This window comes from Silurus meridionalis, chromosome 6, assembly GCF_014805685.1.
Source record: "Silurus meridionalis isolate SWU-2019-XX chromosome 6, ASM1480568v1, whole genome shotgun sequence".
NCBI classification, from domain to species: domain Eukaryota; kingdom Metazoa; phylum Chordata; class Actinopteri; order Siluriformes; family Siluridae; genus Silurus; species Silurus meridionalis.
The window spans coordinates 20,917,725-20,941,628 of NC_060889.1; the positions used below are offsets into that span (position 1 = coordinate 20,917,725).

General features: G+C 40.0%; 1 protein-coding gene across 1 annotated transcript; it reads right to left on the reverse strand.

Annotated features, from left to right (window-relative positions):
- Nucleotides 1-922: 922 nt before the first annotated feature.
- On the reverse strand, nucleotides 923-21,846 carry tnfsf10l (TNF superfamily member 10, like). The gene is made up of 5 exons (XM_046851994.1): nucleotides 21,512-21,846; nucleotides 15,286-15,435; nucleotides 8,231-8,267; nucleotides 8,003-8,095; nucleotides 923-5,501 (listed from the first exon to the last, which is right to left on the reverse strand). The coding sequence occupies exons 1-5, from the start codon at nucleotides 21,704-21,706 to the stop codon at nucleotides 5,044-5,046; spliced, it is 933 nt and encodes a 310-aa protein (XP_046707950.1). The 5' UTR covers nucleotides 21,707-21,846; the 3' UTR covers nucleotides 923-5,043.
- Between the last annotated feature and the right edge of the window lie 2,058 nt (nucleotides 21,847-23,904).

Here is a 23,904-nt window from a genome sequence, read left to right on the forward strand (position 1 = left end):
TATGCTATAAATTTGAATAACTTGCTTTTACTTGTGTTTCCTCCCGAAAGGCATAATGGATACGAATAATTATCTCAGACTCCAATCAAATACTGAATATTTTCACTAAAGGCTTTTTTTTTATACGTTTTCACACTCGTATAGTTTCTCAGGGGACGTCTGTATGCGTTCTCGAGGGAACTAAAAGTTCTGGAGCCATTATTGTACTGCCAGCTGGTTTCATCTGTTTGTTTTGTGTTTACTTTTTGTCAGAGAAAGACGATGTTGAGAGTCTGAGTGCTTTTGGACGGCGCTTGTTCCTGTGTGCGGTATCTGATGGCATTCCGGCGGAATTGCAGAACAGAATAGGACAGTTATATGAAGGAATGTCTGGCAGTCTCGGTGAGGGACATCGACTGAGATGACACACGTGCATGTGTGCAGTGGGCGTGACATTTGTGTGGGGTGAGTGTGTATGTGAGGTCGGGTTGCTCAATGACAAGGTGTACATACATGTGTTTGTCTGATGGACAAAGAATAAGTAGGTGTGTGGTCACAGCTGAATAGGTTAAATAGGGGGGTATGTGAATTGCTCAGATGTGTGTGGTCCGTCTTTGTGTAAATGACCAAGTGTGTGTGTGTGTTTGTGTGGACGAGATTGCAGGAGGGAGGACAAGGGGGTTGGGTCAGGACCCCCAGCAAGAATGAGACTGATGGTGACTCACGTTTGGCTTGTCTCAGAGAGTTATGAGAGATGTGGGGGAGGCAGATGGACGGGGGCGTGATCTTAAACTCAGCATTAAGTCTGAGAGTGTGTGGGAGAATGTGTGAGAGAGAGAGGAAAAGTTTTACGCCCTGAGAGAACATAATGTATGGCAACCAGATGAGTAAAAAAAAATTATGAACCTGTCTAGACTTTAAAGCATACTCATGAGTAACTGTCTCCTGGAAAACAAGCACTTTAATTGTTAGAAATGACACACGTCCCTCAAAATCACAGATCACAAAAAAACATCAAAGGATTTCTTTTCTTTCTTTCTATCTTTTTTTTTTTTTACAGAAAAAAGTCAACCGTTAAACATTTGTACATTCTTATAGAGAGGAAACAACAGTGGTAAACAGTGCATGTTATCTTTTATCAAAGGAGAAACAAGACCCACATATTGGTGATTTAAAGATTATGAACAATTCACAAAGAGGGAAAAAAAAACAGCCCTGGGCAGAAAAAAAAGAAGAAAAAAACAAAAGCCTCTTTGTTCCGTTTTGCTCACGGGGTTCGGACTACATTCATTTGTTTTGTTTTTATAAAATATGTCACCGCAACACATTCTGGTCTCGAATAAAACTCCAACAGTTCATTTATGTTTAAAATCTGGGCATTTGATGAACTGCATCCACTATTGTGTAAAATCTTTTCCAATCACACACACACACACACACACACACACACACACAAACACACAGTTTATGACACATTTCTTCCACCGTTTTCACATTTGGTTCCTCACTGTCTGTCGAGAAGATGATCCTGGCTGGAATCTGTTGAAAGATCACTTTTACCCGGTCCGTGGAAACCTGTTACCTGCCACACACTAACACTCGATCACAGGGTAAGAGGGTAGTGTTTGCTTGTTTGTAGTGGAGCTTGTGTGTTTAGCCAGTGTTCCACAGTGAAATTCGAATTTGCTCAACCTCACACAGTTCCATGTGCTTTAGATTGGTGTGGGGTTACTCTTGGCCAAACATGTGGCCCTGATGGGCTTCTGTGCAACCAGAGATAAATGTTTTTGCTAAGGACCCTGAAACATCAGGCTGACTGTCTGTAGTTTGAGGGCATCATGTGTAAATGGCTATCATAGTGTTTCTGGCGCTTGTTCCGTACTGTTGCTTCTCATCAATAACCGTTGAACCGGTAGCATGTAGAAAGTATTCTATGAAAAGGGAAGAGAAAGAACCAGCAAACCACTATCATAAAACAATACATGCACAAAAAAAGGTCCAGCTAGGCTCAGGCACACACCAAGAAAGAAATTCTTAGCGGGTAAATTTTTTTTTGCATACACTGTGTTGTCAAAAGTATGTGGACACCCGACCATCGCAAACCTTTTGCTCAACATCACTTTCCAAAACCGTGTGAAATTTGATATGGAGCCCCCCCTAGCCCCATTTGCTGTCCACCCTTCTGGATTCCAGATTTTCTAGATTTTGGGGTACGGCTATGGGGAGTTCATTCAGCCTCAAGAACATTAGAACAGTCAGGCCCTGGTGTTGAGCCTGAAGGTGCGATTAGCATTCCAACTCATCCCAAAGGTGTTTAATGGGGCTGAGGTCAAGGTTGTGTGCAGGACACACCAAACTCGGCAAATCGAGTCTTCATAGAGCTCAATTTGTGCAGAAGATACTGGTCATTGTAGTTCCATATAAGGGAATTTGCAATACTGCAGTACACAAATTAAGTCTAGACACTCAGAATGCACGTGTTTGCACGTTTCGGGGAAGGAACACAGATTGATGTGATGGTCATGTGTCTATAGACTTTAGACAATTTAGCATATGCTGATTGAAGAATTGGCTCCATGCTAACAGAATAAATAATAAACAGCACCCTGCACTTTTCACCTACAGAGAGCAAAGCTCCACCCTTTTGCTTTCTATTGGCCACACAAAACCAGTTTGTGTATTCACTGGTCAAATTTCATCCAGCAAATCGCGTCTGTCATGTCCGGGGGTCTTTTCCCCTTCGGTGAACTGGCTTTTTCTGCTGCATGTATTTTATTTGTGTTTGCTCAGACTAAATAAACAGTTCTGATGTATCGTGTTTTGTTGTAGCAGGGAGTCAAATGTCGTAAATTTGAAGGCAAATCTACTCTTCTCTATACTACTGTACTGAAGTGTACGCTCATGTAGATAGCTGAGATTCCTACTAAGCAGCTGAAGTATGACAATTATGTACTTTTTACTGCAGTAGTATGAGATCTGAGACCAAGCTACAGGCTTTGATTATAAAGACAGATTACTGCCACCTGTTGGTATGGAGAGGAACAGACATGAATGCCGGTACATGTTTTCAGCTCTAGTTTTGTTTGTTTTTGAATGCACTACATATAGCATCAGGAGGTGCTTAACAATTAACCGTGTTATTGCTAGTACTTCTTGAATGTTGTGCCCAGCTTTGAAACTTTACACGAAGCTCTAAACCTTATGTGCTGCTGTGCTAAATAAATGAGATGTTGGAGACGAGTTGTTGTTTAAAGCAACATAATCATAAATCCTAGCCTAAAACCGATGCTTGAGCTAGTAATATGAAACGTAACACACATTTGATTCTGTGCAGTCCTTTTGTTTTGTTGCTCAGACTCGGCCAAATCATTTGAAGCACCCTGCCATAACCTCTGTTTTACTGATTGTGCAGACCAAGTCCAATAGCCTCGCACGCTAACACATTCAAATCAATGCAGCACTGAAAGGCACTTCGGCGTTTACGTCCGCGATGACCGATATTGCGCGTTCACGCTCGCCCAAATCGATTATGCCTGTTGCACAATACGTCTCCTTGATGCATTTACTCCTTCCAAGATGTCGTCCCAGATGGAGATGATGATTTATAACGTCTTTTTTTGTGGCTCACAGCCAAGTCCTTGAGAAAGGAAGCAGAAAGTGCTTGGGCTGTGCATTGCGCTCCTGTGTGTATTGTATATTGGCAGCAGTTTCTTTTTTAAGGCCTTGAGAATAGTGGCATTATCAGACAAATTTCAAGCTGGAGTCCAGTCATTAAGAAGAAGAAGTAAAAAAAAAAGACATTTTACACTGAAGTCCAACTTGGCCCTTTATCAAAAGTCCGGCCAGTTATATAACACGATTGCCTCACGCTTACTCTGCTGTTCATCAAATGATATGTATTGGCAGAGATGTTGGCCTGCTGATTTTTCTTCTCATTTGCAGTCATGCTTGTTCAGAACCTCAGTAGGTTGGAGTTTCAGCTATATGAGGCATGCTGAAAGCTGAAATAGCCACCATGTACTATATATACACACAGACATAAAACTGAGATGAGAAAGAGAAAGGAGGGATAAAGGTTACATACATGTCATTCCACTGAAAATGTTTGTGATCATGTGAACGCTGCTTTGGAGAAAACAAAGCAGTGAAAGGCCATGGGTGTGACATTTAAACTCTAAGGCACCCTGTTTGCTTAACCTTTTATACACTCTGTTTTTAAATCTCAGATGTCCAAGTTGAGTGGACTGTGTTCTTGTGGAAGGAGGGCGTGTTTGTGTTTGGGTGAGTGAGGCGTGTCTGCTTTTACAAAGCAGGACTAAAGTGGGAGTATTTGAGTTATGTGAATTTAAAAGTAAACACGTCTGTGCCTTTGATTTATTGAGTCGGATTACTTAATGAAAAGAGCAACAAATCTCGTGCACTCGCATCTCTGGCTTACTGCTTTGAGTGAATGCATTCTGCATTGTCTTTGTATGTGTGAGTGTGTGTGAGTGAGTTAAGCGAGAGAGAGAGAGAGAGAGAGAGAGAGAGAGAGAGAGAAGGTGGTGGTATCTGTCTCTATCTGTGATTGCATGCTGCTCCACTGGTTGAACTGGCCACAGAGAATTTCTGCATCTGCATGGCATACACCTCTCCTCTTTCCCCTGGCATGCTCTTCTCTTCCTGCATCTCAGTGTATTTGAAAAATGCATTATATGCGATGCCCAGTGGCCCAAAGGTGAAAGCACAGTTTTCCTCCTCGTACATTAGACATGCACAGAACTGGCACAGATAAAGCCTTCGCAAAAGTTCTGCCGATCCTACCGTCCATTTTGCTACCGTTTCCAAGATCCACATCTTTGATGTGCTTTTAAAAATATACATACATTCTTCCGCCTTAAAGAAAAAGGGGGTCCAAGTGTCTGAACCACTTCCTTCACATATATAAAAAAATCTCAATCTATTAAAGGAAAATAAAACAATGCGATGTCTGAGCTGTCGCTTGGGACCACACAAAGACAAACGAAAAAAACTCCCAGTGCCTCTTGGGTAATGTAACCTCGGTGCAGTGTCTCTGATCCGCCCTCACAGGTCGAGCCGGAAAGCTCCGAAGTAGCTGGAAGAGTCCTCGGCGTGCACCATCGAAGGGGAGGAGACGGACACGAACACCTCGTCGCCAGCCCGCAGCTCGAACAGACCTCCCTGGTAGACCGAGTGCAGGGCGTATTCTGCGTCGGGTGCCCAGCACTTGGTGCCTACACCCTTCAGCAACTGGATGGGTCGCAGGTATGATGTTTTCTTGTAGATGCACTGAACCAGTTGGTGACTGGTGCCCTTCTGCTCGCCCTCGCTGGGTGACGGGTAACGGAAGTAGACCTGTGCGTACAGGTAGTAGCGTCCGTCCTGAGGCACGCGGAGACGCCCGTTGGCCAGTGTCATGTTGTGCAGGTGGGCGCCAAAGCTCTGATTGGCCCAGGAGCGCACAGGGTGGCGGCATGACTGGTGCAGGTCCGCCTGCGGACTCGGATACTGAGGGGTGGCACCTGGAAGAGATGGAAAAGTGCAGGTAAAAACTCCAGTGTAGAATGCAGAAACGGAGCAACTGGCTGAAATATCAATATGCATACACATTGTCAATTTTACATTAACAGGGTTTAAAAAATATTTATAAATATAACTGCAGAACCTGAGGAAGAAAAAAAATATTGACAACTATTTCTAATGAATCTAATACTGATAGGCCGGTATACATATACATACATAAATGCTCCAATAGTTATACCCTCTTCTCTTTTTTCGTTCTCTGGAAGTTAATAAATAAAAAAAGCTGCTTCTCTGGTTACAGAAAACTGTAACACTTTTACCTTCCTGAAAACTATACCGTGTTTCAGAAAACTAACAGACTGCTTTACCACTGTCTGTTAGAAAGTGCTGACACTGGTAACTCCTTCCACAACATGCTACATAAACATCTCTTCACAAAAGACTTCACCATATCAGCAGTTACATCTTAACTAGTGCATTGTACGTTCGGTTAAAATGGACTTCTCCGAAATGTCAAAATGTGATTCGAATGCAGAAATCTGACCGATTGTTCAAGAAGCTTTTTACACCATGTTTCTAACAATCTGGCAGCTCAACAATAATGATGAAGCTATTACAGATTTCTTCCTCATTTTCTTAGCGTAACAGGGAGAGACGAAGGAAACGAGCACTGGGATGTAAGGAGGACAGGATAGAGCTGAGAAATGCAGAGTGATGTATATACAGGATTAGTGCTGAGAGGAAGGTATGGATCAGAAGTTGAGAGAAAGCAGAAGAAAAAAAAAAGAGGAAGAATATTCAGGACGAGTGAGGAGTGAGGAGAATGGACTGAGAGGAGGAGTGTGTGTGTGTGTGTGTGTGTGTGTATGCGAGACACAGTGGGAGGTAATCCAAACAAAACAAGCAGCATTCCTCAATAACGATCAATAGATCACACAAGACCAAGTCCATGACATATTCCAAGATTCAAAAGTTTCCTAACGTCAAGCTGCTTCAGACAGGAAAAAAAAAAAACTCCGCAGATGAGCAGCAGATGTCTACATTAGCGGTTTGCTTTCATCGCCAGCTCTGTGATATAAACATTTGCAGAGTTGTGGCATTTTTAGTGTTTTGAATTTAATACATGCCTGTAAGTGAGATTACGAAGATATATGCTATACAGTATAATAATCTTTTCCTGCCTGTCGAAATTATTTTTTTTCCGAGTGAAATCAGTGCATATCTTTGCGATCAAACAGGAAAACACTTGAGGAAGTGAAACTCCAGCTTTTGCAGTTTAATTATTGTGCTTGTGACTCACGGTGTGGAAACACAGCCGTGTTTTGCCTAGCCTAGCACAAGTGTGTAGCGCTGCTGGCTAACAAAGATCAGCTGGTTCACATAAAATCAGTTGAGGACTATTCTTCTTGCACTGATATACGAAGTAACAGAAAATATTTCGAAACGTAAAAATACAGACACAATGGAAATCGTTTAAACGACGAATTCGTAAATTCCATGTTTTTTGTTTCTTACGTGACCTTTTTAAACTTCTGAATAAATATCGAATGTGTTTGTTTTAGCCTTTAAACCGTTTTTAAACAATTTTGAACAAACATGTTTCCCATTTATTTTGGACATTAGTCACACAACTCAGAAAATATCTCAGCACTTAAGCAGGATTTTGGCACAACTTTCTAATCTTTGACCAGAGAGAAGTGTAAAACCTTTTCCTCCATCTGGATCACATGATGGGAGTGTGTCTGAGAAGATTTCGAAATAAAACTTTCCAATTCCTGAAAATCTGGATGTGATTGAAAAATATTTGACTAGCAAAAACATTTCATTCTGTCCTCATGCAAAATATAAAATGTCTGAGGGGGAAAAAAAAAAAATCAGCTGTTTACCTTTATCTATCAAATTTCAGTTGCTGCAGGCTGAATACTGTGTACAGATCTTGTGATAAGAACTCAATTTGCTTCATAGCCCTTACCCACAAATTCTCAATAATGAATCCTTGTTTCCAGTTACGGTTCTGTGCAAACCAGAGTGCAATGTACATAAGATAAAAATTTGATGACACATTTTCTTTTTTGACTGAGAAAGCCTTTTAGAGACACTTGAACAGAAGCAAATGTATATAAGATAGAAAGACTGAATAGTGGAATAATTCAGGATAAAACCTATTAAAGAATAGAAGCAAGAAGGAACTGTGAAACTGTAAAAATATATTTGATGTACCTGAAACCATGAAGGTTGCTATATGTTAAAGTAAAGCATCTCTATGTTAAAGAAACCCCAACTTTTCCCTATTTTGGTCATCTGATATCTCTCCGGGCTGAGATAGGTGAAGTAGTAGTTACAAATGTAAATCAACTCCTGTTAATGTATGCGTTTAGATTTGAGTTACACTCCATCACAGAGGGAAAGTAGGTTAATTAGGTCAATTACCTTTACCAACCCTGATAATTGGCCCATTTATAATGCTAATAAATTCTTTACAAAATCATACATGGCTCACCTGGTATGCTGCTGAGTGTAAGGTGGGCTGAAGGTCTCTGTGTCACAAACTTTGCCCCTGTACTGTTGTAGCTATGTGGTATAGTTCTTGCTTCTGAAGTAGGAAAAATGTAAAATCAGTGCAGTATTGACAATGTAAACCGAAGCCCAAAGGGAAGTCGGAAGTTAATCGGTAATCAGTTATACACGACTGAATGAACATGAATACATACAATAATTTGATGCTCACCTTGTAATGCCTGCCTGGAAATGATATTCTCTGTTACCTGCAAAAGAGACAAGACGTATCCTGTTAGCGCAGAAAGCTCCAAGAACATGCGGTGACTCATCAACATTCCTGACCATCTTATACATCTTGAGGATATTTTATCTGTTTTCTTTGTGTCTCTGTCCTGACAGGCAGCTCTATGCAACCTAACACAGTATGTTTCAGTTTGAGCCCCCAAACAGACCTTCTGTCTTATGTCTCTCACGCATTCCCTGTTTCTCTGTGCAGTTTTGGTTTATCTCAAGCTTGCCAACATTACAGCTGTATTTTATAGAGTTTATTATACAATAGAAATTAAATCCTTTTATGCAACTACACGTACACACTTAAAGAACGTTGCTTTTAAGGGGTACTGGCCAGCTGGGCAGGAGAAATTGGGGCCTGAGGTAGTTCATGATGGCTGGAATTATTTATTTATTTTTTTTGTGGGGTGATTTTGAGGGGGCCTTGTCTTGCTCAGGGGTTGAAATTTGCAGTAACCTGTGACAGTCATATTTTATACCAGTCACCCTTCAGTATTCAGTTCATTTGTCCCTGTCAAGCTGACCACGATTTGAACCAGCAACTTTCAGTATAATGGGCTTGTGTTCTAATGCCTGGAGGCCAGTCCCAACCTATGATCTCATTTTGTTTTAACTCCACATGGAAACATCCGATTAAACTAATCAAATGCTTAATGACTTTCTGAGTGCGTAGCTAAATACAATTGTTCACATTATCCCTAATAATGGCCACTTTCACTCATAAGCACAACTGTAAGAGAATTCAAAAAAAGGCACGTGCATTTAATGTCTTGCAGGTGTCTGAAAGTAAAAGCTTGGATGAAGGAAGACTTTGACCGTAATGCCAAGCATAATGCTGTGAGAGGCATATGCCTACGAAACACACATCAATCTTCATATTGGTATCAAGTCTCAGCACACAATGGTGGGAAGACTGGAAAAGCAAAAAACAACACTCAAATGCCCAAGAATGTCTTCTGGATGTATCAGATTTCCAAAAATTACTAAGTAGCATGTTGGGACTCAGTGAAGCAACTCCTTCATGCTGGTCTTTGTTCTTCTACACAGTGTATAAAGTGGGTACAGTGGAAAAAACAACAAAAAAAAACATGACTGTGACTAGTTTTTGGCAGAAATGGACAAGATTTTGGTTTATTTCTAACAGGCGCATGTTTGCTAAAATGCAAAGCAATCATTTTTTTTTTTTGCCTTAACTAAAGTTTATTATCAGACTCTATTTATGGTCTGTTTCTGTTCTCTCCTGCAGATGCAGAACTCCCCCCACTCACTCAGTCCTTTCTTCCTTTTCCCCGTCTAGCCTTCAGCACGCTGTGCGAGTGCACTGTGGAGACTCTGTTGATGTTGGCACAAAGCTGTCTCGCTATTCATCAGACACTGAAGCGCCTACGCACACGCTAAAATGACATAATCTCCCCGTGACAGCATGAGAGACGGTGGACTTAAAGTACGCTCGCCTCTGGAGATCCTCTCCGTCGACTTGACACAAAAACCGCTGACATTTCCCACATGACATTGATTAAAGATATTTAAAATTGTAATATACTGCAAATGTATTGTAACTGTTGAGTTGAACACACACACAGAGGGCGTTTGTGCTGTTCGTGTTGCAATCAAGTTGCTTACCCTTGTCTATGTTGAGTCTAAGTGATCTCACCATTACATCCCAGTCAAGCTCAAAATCCCCAGGATGTTACTCACATCAAAATCAAGTCCAGAATGAAACTTCAGGGATGGAAATAATAAACTGAAGTAGACTGCAGCAATGTACATGGGGCAAAGCTATTGACTGTTAAAGAAACAAATATTTACCAATCATAGTTAAACAGCTTAAGTCGTTAATAAATGAGTCCAATATAAATCTCTGGTCAGAGATAAAGGAGTCAGAACCGAGCCTCCAGTAGTTGATAAGAGAGTCGGAACCTGAGTCTTAAGATGTTGTGTAAGTGAGTTTGAGTAAAACGCCAGTTCTGAATGAGGCATTGGGAATGCGTGTCTCAAGTCATAGATAAGTGAGTCAGTACTAAACCGCAAATCTTAGATAAGTGAGTGTGAGTAGAGTTTCATGTCTTACAAAAGTGAAACTAACATTCAGGTCTTATTTATGAGTCCAAGTCATGAAGTAACAGATGAGGACGCCTACGCTGAGTCTCAAGTTTTGGAATAATATAATAGTGAGTCCAAGTCTGACATTAAACAAACCCCAAACAAGCGTAAAAACATATAAAACCAAGTCAGAGTACAAGTCCCGAGTCCCAAGTAAAAAACAGAAATTCATCGCCGACCAGGCCAAAATTTCACACCTGACCATCACACTCATAAGATTTTTTAACATCCATTTCCAGATTTAGTCTCTTTATGTGCTTTGATGAAGACTGTCCACTCAATTCTGGAGTGTATTTGTTGGGATTTATGAACGTTCTGCCACAACAGAATTGTTGAAGTCAGGTGTTGATGTTGGGCGAAGAACCCTGGGATGCTGTCTACATTCCAATTCATATCAAAGATGTTCACTGGGGTTGAGGTCAAGGCTCTTTACATGGCATTCAGGATCCCTATCATGCAGGAACGGGTTTGGACCCTGTCTTTACAATGAAGGGAAATTGCAATGGTACACAAACACATCCTATGCAATTGTGTGCTTAGATCTTTGTGGCAGCCGTTTGGGAAAGATCCAAAAGTGAACGTGATGGGCGGGTGTCCACAAACTTTTGGCCCCACAGTGTAATCTTATATTAGTGTCTGAGTCGAACCTAGAATTATAGATAATGTAAAACAAGGTGAAATCAAATTCCTTTCATATTAACCATGAACATCTCAAAATCTTAATTCTGTGTGGCTGATTAGAGCATTATATCTCTTATTTCAGGGTGTAAATGGGGGTTGCAAATTTAAGTCAGTGTTTTGTTACTTCTAGTTTCAAATTCATATCGTTATAGCTCTGTGGGAATATACTTCATTCTGTTTTTACTTGGCAGTCTGAGTACTCTGATGTCTCTCAAGTCACTCAAGTCTATTATGGTCAATATCTCAAAGGAATTTCAGTACATTTTTTTAATTACTTTTCCATAAAAGGAAAACCCCAAATAGGCAATTCGGCTACATGGCTATGTACTGTAGTGCTGATTAATAATAAAAAAAAATATTCATTAGTAAATATTGTGTCAAATGATTGACTTTGTTGGTAATTAGCCATGTAATAAGTGGGTTAATGCAAACAAAATTAACTTCTCCAGGGCAAAACAAAACTTCCACCACGGTTCATTTTTGTGATCATCACCACCTGCCTGTAGGTGATCCCTCACCTGTTACATAACATAGTTAATTATTCTGTCCATAAAAGAACGTTAATTATGTCGGATGCTGGGAATCTGTAAAGCCTTTGAAATATGTAATGCCTGAGTTTATACGCATTAAAACTTGCATGAAGTTAGACAGGAAACATAATTGGTGTTCAGAGAAAACAGCTGTTTTGTAAACTGCAAGATGCTGCTGGATGAGGTCAGGAACAGGAACTACAAATGCGCCTCAACGATAACAATAAACAAACTCGGCGTGAAACCTTTGACCACAAAGTGAGAGCGAAGGACAGAGGTGCTGGGGAGTAGTTCTCCAAACACATACACAAACACACACACACACACCGAAAAGAATTTAGCCTCTTCTCCGCCTGAGCTCAGCAGATAATCTTACTTCTTAATAACAGCATGAGATTGGGGTTTGGAGAAAATTTTATTTTCTCGATAAAATGTTTCTCCACTGTGCTTTCTTAAGGAGAGGCATTAATAAGTAACAGTGGCTGTGCTTCAGGAAGAGACTTAGTTAACCATAAATCTCAAATTGCCAGACTTTGCACTGTGAAATGCAGCGGCAGATTTGCGATTGATAACAGTATCAATTAGACGAATGAAAACATATCAAACTGAAATTCCTCTTTCCCATGCACACGTATCTGCGTGTTTATTTGCTGTGCATTCCCGCGTTGTTTTTCACTCGGTGCAGTTTTCTATTCATGGTTGCATGTTGAAGCTGACCCAAAACGATGTCCCGCACCGCTGCACTCAAGCAGAGACCTCGTTGTTGCACTGATTCTCAATCCTGTTTAAAAGGCACCCTCTCGTCTCGTCTGCACTTGTTCCTTCCCTGCACGCACCGTCGTCTTCACTTGACTTTCTAAAACTTAATGTGGGTGTTAAAGACCTGACAGTTTGCCTTCAGCCCTGGCAGCCTCCAAACATTTTAAAGATGCCTTTAAAATCTCGCTCTCCCTTGCTGCCTCGCTCTGCCTCTCTTCCTCAGAAGGTCGCCGTAGCGGGTTAGTGAAATCTGACTCTAAGTAGAACCAGCTTCGTGCGCTTCAAGAACATTTTTGGCAGGAGACGAGTCTTCGCGTACACCACAGCAGAGCAACACGAGAGCGCCAGCCGGCCCCGGCTCCATCACCTTATTAACTTCTCTTTTTTTTCCCTTTCCTGGCTTTTTGCATTTCTTTCCAACTTCTTCTGTCCCTTCTTGTTCCCAAATGTCTCTTGCTCTCAGTCCCTATGCGCATTCTTCACCTCGAACACGTCTGTTTTACATTCTCCGGAAAAAAAAAGACGGTTCGAAAATGACGTCTAGAGCTGAGTGCAAAAGTTTGTATACCCTTAGGATACATTAACCTCTTTAACCTAAGAAACGTACAGTGTGTTGTGTTTTACAGATGATCACAAATAGCTGAAATGGTTGAATAGCGTACATTAAGATGTCAGTAGTAAGTAAGTTTGCACCCCATCTTTCTTTGCCTCATCCTTTTTCTGCTCCTTTTATGAGCACATTTCTATTTATATTGCCAAATGTTCAATCTTGCACCCGCCACAATTCACTTCTAAGATTCTTTTAACCTGTTATTAAATTAAGGGTGATCTCAATATTAAAAGCACTTGTCCTTTAAGGTCCTGGAATCAACTCAAAATTGATTATTTTTCAATAATGGCAGTTTCAAAGTGTTTTATTCAATTAGTGGACAACTGCATACATTTTCTTTATCACAGAAGGGCTTGAAATATTTATTCTCGATTTAGAATTGTATCTCGTGTTGTAGATTAAGCTGCTGAAATCAAATATTAATCATGACCTTCAAACCAATCAGATTTAAGAGTATAACAATGGAATGTACTGAAGGGAGACAACTTGATTTTAATAGCCTGTGGTATTTCACAATGCATTTCTATGGAGAAAAAAAAAATCAGGGGAAATTCAGTTTGTATTAGTATATTAATAAATATTTGTATATTTTACTTACACTATGCTGCTGCTTTTGAACATTGCTTATAGACAGAATGGGATTTCTAATCATTTTCTCTAGAAGTACTTTCCCTATAATTTAATAATTCATAGACTGAATCAAAGATGGACATAAGGCCAAGTTAAATGAAGCCTGGATTTGGGGATTTTCAGAAGGCTTTCTTAGCACCTCCCCTCCTATTTACTCAGGTAGAGTCAGTGTTAATGATATTAACAAACACAGGAAATCAGATATCATCACAAGTCTCGCACTGGTGCATTCTGATGTGTTTACAACTGCTGGTTTCTACTTGAAAATACTTGTTCATGAATGTGTGCATCTCAGTTCGCAGGATTAAATATAAATAAAAACTCTCTTTGTATTGGAGATGAGCAATAAATATTTGTTTCAGCTTTAAATCAAAGTTACAGTACAATAATTGCAGCAGTAACAAAGACCCGGCTGACGTTGTGCATGCATGCGTCCAAGGGGCGTTATATCGAACTCACAATCTGTTATATGTAATATGTACGAGTGAGACTGGGACTCCTGCCCCCCGGTTTCAATCCATTAGTAATAACTACCACGTGTGCTGGCATTCTCAACATTCTGAAGGCATATACTTAATAAACATTCTTCTCTCTTTTTCACTGCCTCGCTTGTTTTCTCTCCTGTTCAGTTGTTTTGTTTCTTTTCTCGGTTTCATTCTCCTCCCTCTCCTTCTCATTCCTACTGCTTGCTGGACCTGTTTCTTTCTTCCTCTATCGAAGTCCAAATCTCACTTGTTAAATCATGTAGGCACATGAGCAAACGCATAAACACAATAATGTGTATAACAATACTACATAACGTTTTTTTTTTTTTTTTATCTTGCTTCAAGGACATATACATGTCCTCATGAGGTTCTTTTTTTTTCCAGTGGCTGACCTCTAAGTCGATGTGGGTATTCTTTCGGGAGCCATAATTGCGTCCACATCTCTCTGAAAATGGCACATGTGTTTTGAATTAAGTGCCAAATGCCTCAGTCTCCCAGCACCAATAAATTGTTTGCAGCCTCAGTCAATTAGTAGCAAAAGATTTGACAGAGCGGGAGGGGGTGACATGCGTCATAAAGTCTGTAAGTGAGGTGCAGGGCTAGAGTAAACAAAAGAAATTGATTAGAATCATATATATTTGGTGCCTGAAATGTATAAACGCAATACACACACACAGAAGTTAGATGTGTGGTCCTCCAAGATACTAAACATAAAAAAAAATAACTTATACATGCTAGAACATGAAAACATGAACACAGGATTATCCAGATGTTCCAGGGGAAATCCAAGTAGGTCCCTTTGAGCTGAGACTTAGAGTGAAGTGGTTCATGAATAGGGCATGCTGGTGACTCACTTGGCATATGGCTGCGAAATTCGGTCACAATCATGAAATGCCTTAAAGCAATTAATGAGTCACGCATCCACATTTTATGCAGTCAGAAATGACTGACTTGCTTTGACACATTTATATTAAAAGTGATGAAGAGGTTAACTAGAAACCGCCTACTGGTTTCGCCACCGAGCCCAAACACTCGAGCTAAATGTATTATTTAAATAGCGCCGATCCGAACATTGTCGGAGTCAGCGAAAATGAACCGCCTGTCGATAAACAGGCCTGGCGACAGCCCACGTCGGCTTTGCCGCTTGCGTAATGGAGCTCTTGTGCTTCTTAACCCGTTCCAGATGTGCACTCACCTTAGAGATGTAGGCCTTGATGCCTTCAGCCAGTTTGATGCAGGATTCTCCTAAGAGCTGAGCCAGGTCCTCGGGAATATCCCGGTTTTTATCCAGGGCATTGAGCAATCCCAGACATCGCAGCTCTTCTGTTACTCCTTGGCTCTTCACCTGTTAACACGCCAATCGCAGGAAAGATTTCATTAATCAAGCTGAATTTGTCAAATCCTCATCGTTCCTGCTAATACAAGGTTTCAGTTCACTCTATATGTGGATCATTAAAAAAAATCTGGATTGTGCGTGTGATGTGCCGAGCACACCGACATCCAATTCTTTCCCTTCATACATTTCACCCCTTGGCTCTTTAAATTCCAATGCACCAATCTCAGAGATCATACATCAGCTGCTTTTCTTACTGACACTGTTTTTTATTATCAGTCCTATTAACCTCACACACTCTACTGCTATAAATATCTTTATCTTTTATTGTCTATTCATTTTAATGCATTTCATATCCCCTACCCATGATCTTATTTATATTCATAGGGAAATGCACCGAGAGAAATCCAGCGCACAATATGTGCTTGGCAAAGGAAGACTATAATCCGCTCGGATTGCCGTGTTCTCCGCTGTCACAGACTCGTACCCAATAAATTCTGTTTAGCAATTAAAGAACAATCCGATCAAGACAAAAGAGGTGGCTAACAAGGGAGCGGAGTGAAACCCGAGACATGATCTGTGGCCAGTTTAAACACAATCCTTGACCTTTACTGAGAAGTACATAGGGATGTGCTATGGCAAATCGAGTCAGGACATGTCCGACACCATGACTGTGAGCCAGCAGAAGAGATGTTACATCCTGGAGGGGAGAATTTAAAATCCCCTTGCTCAGAAGCAAGTTCACTCGTTTTTTCTTCATCCACATTCACAAATCTTTGCGAATGATCTAGGAAGGAGGTCTGCATGCAATCTGAAGCCTAGAATCAGAAATTGCTTAGCGTCATGGTTGGCGTTTGCTCTTAATGATTCTTTAGCAGTTGCCTCCGGAGCATGACGGAGAGGGCATGCAGGGTGAAGGGGTCCTTTTTTTTCAGTCGGTGATGTTGCACAAATCAGGCAGTGTGAATCAGGCACCTAATGAGGGGGAATGAGGGGGCTTTACCTTTACAACATGTAAGGCATGGGCTGATCTGAGGCCAGTTTTTTCATGGCTCATGATTTTTTAAGCTGGGATTTGGCTTGGGTTGTGCTGTTCAAAGCAACCGAAATGCTTTACAGAAAATCTCCTGTTTTATGCCTCCTACCAGTTGTTCAGTTTCTTGTCTATATTGTAGTCAATTATATAGTCAATTGTGTCAGTGACATATTAAAGAAATGACCTAAGTGCAGCTTGTGGTTTTCTTGTAATGGGCAGGGTTATGATTTGTGGATTTTTGTTAGGACTGTTAATGTTCTGCCTGGTTCATGCCAAAATGCTGGAGCCACTTTAATATTTTACTGTCTACTTGACAAATACGTACTAGCTTGTACAAGTTTATGCTTGCTTACAAACAAAAAAAAAAAAGAACAAATTCTACAAGTAGTACCAGGACAAAAACAATTGTTTTGCAATTCTGTATCAGACAGTATTGTCCAAGGTGTGGTTTATGATTGGGTGCCTGTAATCTAGGGCATGGCCATGCCTTAAGATTGTACAAAACAAGCTGTTACATCAGAACTACACAGCCAGCCATGCTTCCTTACAGAAACTGTGCAGCAGGCTCCATAACTGCATGTAATGTATAACATGGATATGGTAGTAAAATATACAGCAAGGTGCTATAAAATCAGCAGCAGTAACATGCCAGTTGTAGGGATGCAAGTGCGGGGTCCAGAAAGGGTGCGCGAGGACTTCTTATCCCAGGGAGAGTAGCAGGAAATGAGGAACAATGCTCTAGTGTTACTCCAGGTTTCTGGAGCCGGGGGAAGAGTGAAGTGGACCTGCCACTGCTGAACTTTATGCTTCACTCAACATATCGCTATTTTTTTGGGGAAGGATTAAAACAAGAAACCGGTCATGTAACTTAAAGCCATGCCAAAATCTCTCGCTTTCGCTCTCTCTCCCTCAATCTCTTTCTCTGTTTGTTTTCTACCCTCTTAGTTATCCTTCAGGTCTCATTCACACCCAGTGTCTGTCAATAATTGTCTAATTATTTTATTATTATTTTATTATTCTTGTGATGTCAGAAAGAAACAGCAGGAGTCATTAGGGTTTATGGCGAAAGGTTTTTGTGCTGCTCTCTGTTCCAGCTCGTCTGCTTGGCCTCAGCATTGGGAAACTCTGCCTGAGGGAGAGCAGGTTGTCTGAGCAGGCAGGACAAATACACTCAGAAATCAATCTTCTTTATTATTATTATTATTTAACTATTCATAACCCCGGTTATGTATACTTTAAGAGGAAGAAGTATTTAAATCCTTTTCTTCTACTAACAGCAAAACTTACTTAACTTTCCGACTTCATTTCAGTCCCACGTCTTCATTTCAGTGTTATAACTCGTTATCTCGACTTGATTTTCCGAAATGTAATACGATTACTTAGACACTATAAAACAATCTAACAATAAGTCTGTATTATTGACTTCAAGCTTAAAAACCCTGACAGTAAGCAAGTCAGATGCTTAAAAGGAATACAGCTACATCCAATATATACGTCTAATATATTACTATAGAGAATTCATTTTAAAACGTGATAATAGTGTCAAATTCAAACTGTCAAAAGATCCTCTATTACTATTACAGAATTCCATCAATGTAAGTGTTTGCAGTTGAAGTAATATGTAGAAATAAGTTAAGCTGAAATCACAACACATTAAATCATAATATTGACAAAGCACTTAAACATGTTTTACAACTTGTGTTGTGGGGCTTCTGTATAATACAACCGAAAAGCCTTCCGGGTAGAGAGTTTCCTCTCATCCCTGTGTTTCTCAGAAATCACTGCATGACATGGAGTGCCTGCTGATAAGCCTCAGCGATGTAGTGAAATTTTAAGTTTTGCTTTAGTACGTCTCGACGTCTCCGAAACGCCCGATCTCGCACCTGAGTGAACAAGCACAAAGGCAATCTCAAAGACAAAAAAGCCATTGTCAAAAAAAAAAAAAAATCAAGTCAAATGTTACTACAGGAAACTCTCCTTTTCCGCATAATCTCCTTTCTTTTTCCTATACTCATTGGCTCGTAAATCTCTTAAATGACCGGTGCAGACGGGGGCTTTGAGACATCATTGAGACAAGGCATTTTCAAAGAAATAGTGGTCATTCGAATGGCTCTCAATTCTGTTCTTCTTTCTGTTCTGTTTGTCTTCAGTTCGGGTTCGTTGCAGAAAGTGCTTGCGGGAATACTAACTACAGGCCTGACAGTCGAATCAACCCGATATCCTGCAGCCAGAACCACAAGAAAGTTCCTATTAAGGCAATAGGGCGAATAGAAGAGGTAGTTTTTCCCCTAGATTTTTGATTTATTCAAAAATCAGTCCAGACACAAGCCGCTCTTGGACCAAGTAGCAAACACATTTAAATCTTAATGTGTTGCTTATTGGGTCTGGAAGAATGCAGCCTGTCCAGCCTTTCTGCCTTTCTCGGCTCTGAGCACACTTGAGAAAAAAATGTATGACGGTAAAATGTTGTCTGCCTTCCCTGAAGTTTTATTTCCAGCACAAGTGAGGGCCTTGAGAGGCGAGAAGAACCTGCTGTGCATGACTTTGTCTCTCTAATGGGCCCTAATATAAAGATAGCATCTATCTGTTGGTGTAAACCGGAGGTCCAGTTAACAACTGCGCCTTTTTATCGTGCTAATATTGTTCTTATGGGTTGTGATAATGTGAGCCTGAACAGAGATGTTTACATGCGTTTAGAACAACAATGCTGGTCGGCTGGCCCAATCGGCCACTCCGCTAAATGTGAGTGAGGGATATTTACATTAGCTTTAAAAGACCCTTCATTAGGTTGCAGCTGGTCAACATGGGGAACAAAAGAAATTCCTAAAATAGTACAAAGGTTTCCTTGTGGTGACTGGGGTGAAATTCTTTTTTGTAGTTTTGTGTAGGAATACCATTAATTATATATCAATGGATTGCCCTCATTAAAAGATCCAGATTTAAAAGTGTATTTAATATTGGAATTGCACAGATGCGGCTTGTGTTAATTTAAGGGGGGAAAAAAAACACACTTTTGTGTACTCTGAGGTAAAGATAAAAAAAAATCTGTATAAAACATTATAAATATCCGTTCTTTTGTTTGGGTAACATTGTTGTGCTTTATTTTAAACTCTGCGAAACAGTTTAGTTTCAATCTTGTGTCTCATTGGGAAATAATCCAAGTCGTGCTTGGGGCTATCTAGCTTGGCGTAACACGAATCCACAAAGAAAGAAAGCCTAATTTAGCTGCATAAGACTGTTCTGCATAAACCCCAAAGGTACAGGCTGACAGAGAAAAGCAAAAGCGTGAGTAAGATTTTTTTGTGGATATTGGCAACAGAAACTGTCACACAAAGGTTTTGACAGAGTTGCTGGGAAAATCTAAACGCTGTTTGTAGGATAGAATTTTACACCAACTTTTGTTATTGTTAGTGAAGGTTTCTCTCCCAGAGCACCTGGAGCGAAGTCAGATGACATGAAGAAACTTCAAAAGGGTGCTGACTTGCAAAAAAAATCCCCAGCAACATGTGGAAGTGGGCGCACCAGTCATGGGTTCAGGAGAGCACCTTGACGGACCCAAAAGCAGTCTGAATCCATTCTGGCATGTACCTTCACACTGGACAGCAGGAAGTAGACAGAAAAAGTAAGCCTTTGGTTCAATGCAATGTTAACTCTATAATCCTATGTGAGTGTCTTTCCCTTTGGTCAGTTTCCAATGGTTACCGTCTTTGTGTCTAACCAGAAAGGGGAAAACCTTTTTCCGACTCCATTCCATTGAGCGTCACAGAGCCCAAAAAAATGTATCCTATCATTCTATCTATTTACAGTATCTATCATTTCTGATTCGGATCTTTATTTATGTCTTGTAAATGCAAAACCGCCTGTATATGAAGTTTCAAAGAATCGGATGTCTAGAATTTGTAGGTCAATGTAGCTGAATATTGCTTATCACCATGTGACAATGAGGAAAACAGAGATGCATTACACATCACTCTGTGACCAAAACCAAAACTGTCCTTGGTGTAGCCTCAGTTGCTTACAGCCGCTTGCTCTCAAACCACAGCGTCTATTTTTGAAAAAGAATTATGGCTATCTCCTGGCAAGCTGGGGAAAATCCCCTCAAACGATCAAAAACAGTACAACACAATCACAAGCCTGAATGTAACAAAACAGCAGTATAGTCCCCCACTTCACATCACAAACTACAGCTCTAACAAAAGATCTGAGATTCCACTAATAAAATATCCAGTGCAAAGATTTATAGCGTTCCTCAAGGATTTGTGTCCTTATTTTTGGCAACAAAGAAGGAAGCATAAGGAAGCATTTGTATCTGTCCTGCTCTATCAGATGCTTGCCTATGTGAAAAGTATGCATGGGGACAAAAGAAAAAAAAAAATACCTCTGCATTACTAATAGTCATATATATCTCAGGTTTCAGTGTATAAGCTCAACAACAACCTCCTTTTGTCTAAACTTGCTAATCAGGAAAAGATCCTAAAGCAATTTAGTGTCTTAAGACATGCAATCAAAACCACATTAATCATATTTAGTATTATATTATTATTACTTACACTCCCAGGAACATGGTACAATTCTGTTTCCTTGTTGCTTGCCTTATACCATCAGTTTATACATTCAGTATATATTGTATTTTACATAGAAAATGTTTACATTTAGTGCAGTTATAAATGAATGATGGTACTTATTTACCTTTTACCAGTTTTTAAAGGTAGATTATATTGGCATTTTTAGGGTAAGGTGTAAAAGTTTACTAAAGGTTCCTATATATATATATATATATATATATATATATATATATATATATATATATATATATATACACACACACACACACACACACACATACATAATGTACAAAAATGTAGAAATTAAACTTTGGACTGGTTTGGATGACACACACACACGCACACACACACACACTGTCAACTTGCATTGCGTGGCAAAATCACTGGATGATAAACACGCAATTTCTTGCAAATAAGATAAAATGTAAAAAAAGAAGAAAGTTTGTGAGTGCATGAGGACTAGAGGACTGGAGGACAGGAAGCTTACCTGGGACAGGGACATGTTCAGGTAGAGGAAGAGTCCAGTGGTGGAGGCGATCTGCAGCACCACCACCACAATCACCACCATGGCGAGCCACAGCTTGGACGGAGACTCTCTGCGGCCGCTCGCCGGCACCATCATGTAGGTAGTGGACTCGCTGCTGACCGAGCGGAAGTAGTCCTGGTTGGGCTGAGTGGCCATGGCATTCCTGGGCTCGAGTGACGGACAGGGCGAAACTAGGCGCGTGTGCGGAGGAACTCAGCGCTCATTGAGCTCTGTATATATGTGTGTGTGTGTGTGTGTGTGTGAGTGATGTAGGAGGGCCAGTCTCAGACCTTCTCCGGGTTTTCTTGGAAAGCCAAAGGGAGGCAGGGCGAGTCTGAAACGCGGGACGTGTCTCAATCCACCCACACGTCTTCACAATGTAGATGCCGTCAAAAGACGCGGTATTGCTGGAAACCGAGTGCACTAAAGTCTTCACACATGGATATTTTGAGATAAAAGCTAAACTTCAACTTCCAAACTTCTAATGATGTGTTTGAGATCTGCTCTGATCTTTTTTTTCTTTCTAGAATTAAGAATTCTTTCTATCAATTCTTCTTCTTTCTTTAAAAAAGGCTTCACAAGCTTTTCATGTATTACCTTGTTTTGTTTTGCATATTAATTATACACAATTTGTGTCATGAACGCACACATAATTAACACACAGTTTTAAAGATAGACTGAGGATTCTATATAATTATTATTACACACACACACACACACACACACACACACACACACACACACATTTTCAAATTACCTCCCCAACCTGATGTTGACAATTAGGTCCATTTTAGTTGTAGACTGTAACTTTACTGTTACAACCTTTTCTGTAACTTAACTGTAACTGTAGAAAAGAAATGTGGAAAAGTTGATGGGGGTAAATACTTTTGCAAACTACGTTATTATAAATGTCAAAAACTTTTCATCATTACATCATTTTATAAGAATCAGACTATTCATTGTATTGTGCACATCACTAATAATTAGATTCATTTGTGTTTTATTTTGAAAGTAACAGGTATTAATACAATAGCAGGTAGATTTAATCAAACACTACCTATACAGTACTTGCATTCAGGTTATTGTGCTTTCAGAAATCAGATTTATGGAGCAAACACATTCGCATGAAATAAAACATTCAGTTCCAGTGAGCAATTAGCTTATAATTACTAAATGATCACTAAATAATAACTATAGCCCCAATCCAGACACTACAAAAATCTACACTATAAAAACAATGGATAAAAAAGAGAAAAAAGGAAATAAGAAAAGGAAGTCTATGAATTTACCATGTTATATCCCAGAGGACTTTATAATAAATGGCTTATTGAATAATGCATTTGGTAGCCGGTTGTGTTGCCAAGAGACAAAAACAAGTAAAAATACCAGATATCTTTTTCCCCCCTTCCATTAACCTAAAAAAAAAAACCCTTTATCTCCACAAAGATAAAGGTTAAAGTTTATAATTCACAACGTGTAGATACTCTTCCTAATTTAAGATAAACTCTCTGTTGGAGGAACCATGACGCTTCCTCGGTCTTGTCCGCACACTGCAAATATCAGTCTGTTCCATATCCCTGTCAGAGCTGGAGAGAAAACAGCTGGACACGAGCATCGTGAGGCGGGTTGGGAAAGTTTTGGGCAGAGTACCAAACTATATGCAACTGCACTAAGCAAAAGGTCAAAATAGAACACAACTGATGGCCGGCATCAAAAATTTCCCAGTTAGAGTAAAGACTAGATTATGCTTGCATTCTCAAAAATGATTGCATTTAAAGAATCTGGATTTCTCTAAGGTCATCCTGCCATATATTTAACATGCAACATTTTTAGTCTCCTTCTCAGAGGGGCTCTAAAAAAACCATTTTCTCTAATCTTCCTGCCGTGACACCCATGCAGAATGTCCATGTACAAAATATTACATTTATTATGCATGAATGGAACTGTCACTAAATATTTTGTAACTTCAATCATGGAAAGTGAGCTAATTACCCAAAAGTTGGCAGAGTAGAAACACAATACATCAGAAATGAAGTGGCTTTGAAAGGATCAACAGATGTGGTCATATCGTCAACTTGCCAGGTGAAAACAGACCTGCGTGCCTAGATTTATTTTGGCTAGAAGCTAACTTTAAATAAATAATTAGGTGTGTGTGTGTGTGTGTGTGTGTGTGTGTGTGTGTGTGTGTGTGTGTGTGTGTGTGTGTGGTGTGGGGGGGTATTAAGTAATGCAAATACAATTATGTAATTGCATTACATAAAAATACACCTCGACATTCCAGAGTTAAGTGGATGGCAACATTCGACATTATATTTAAAAATAAGCATAAGTTACTCAACTATTTTACAAATAGT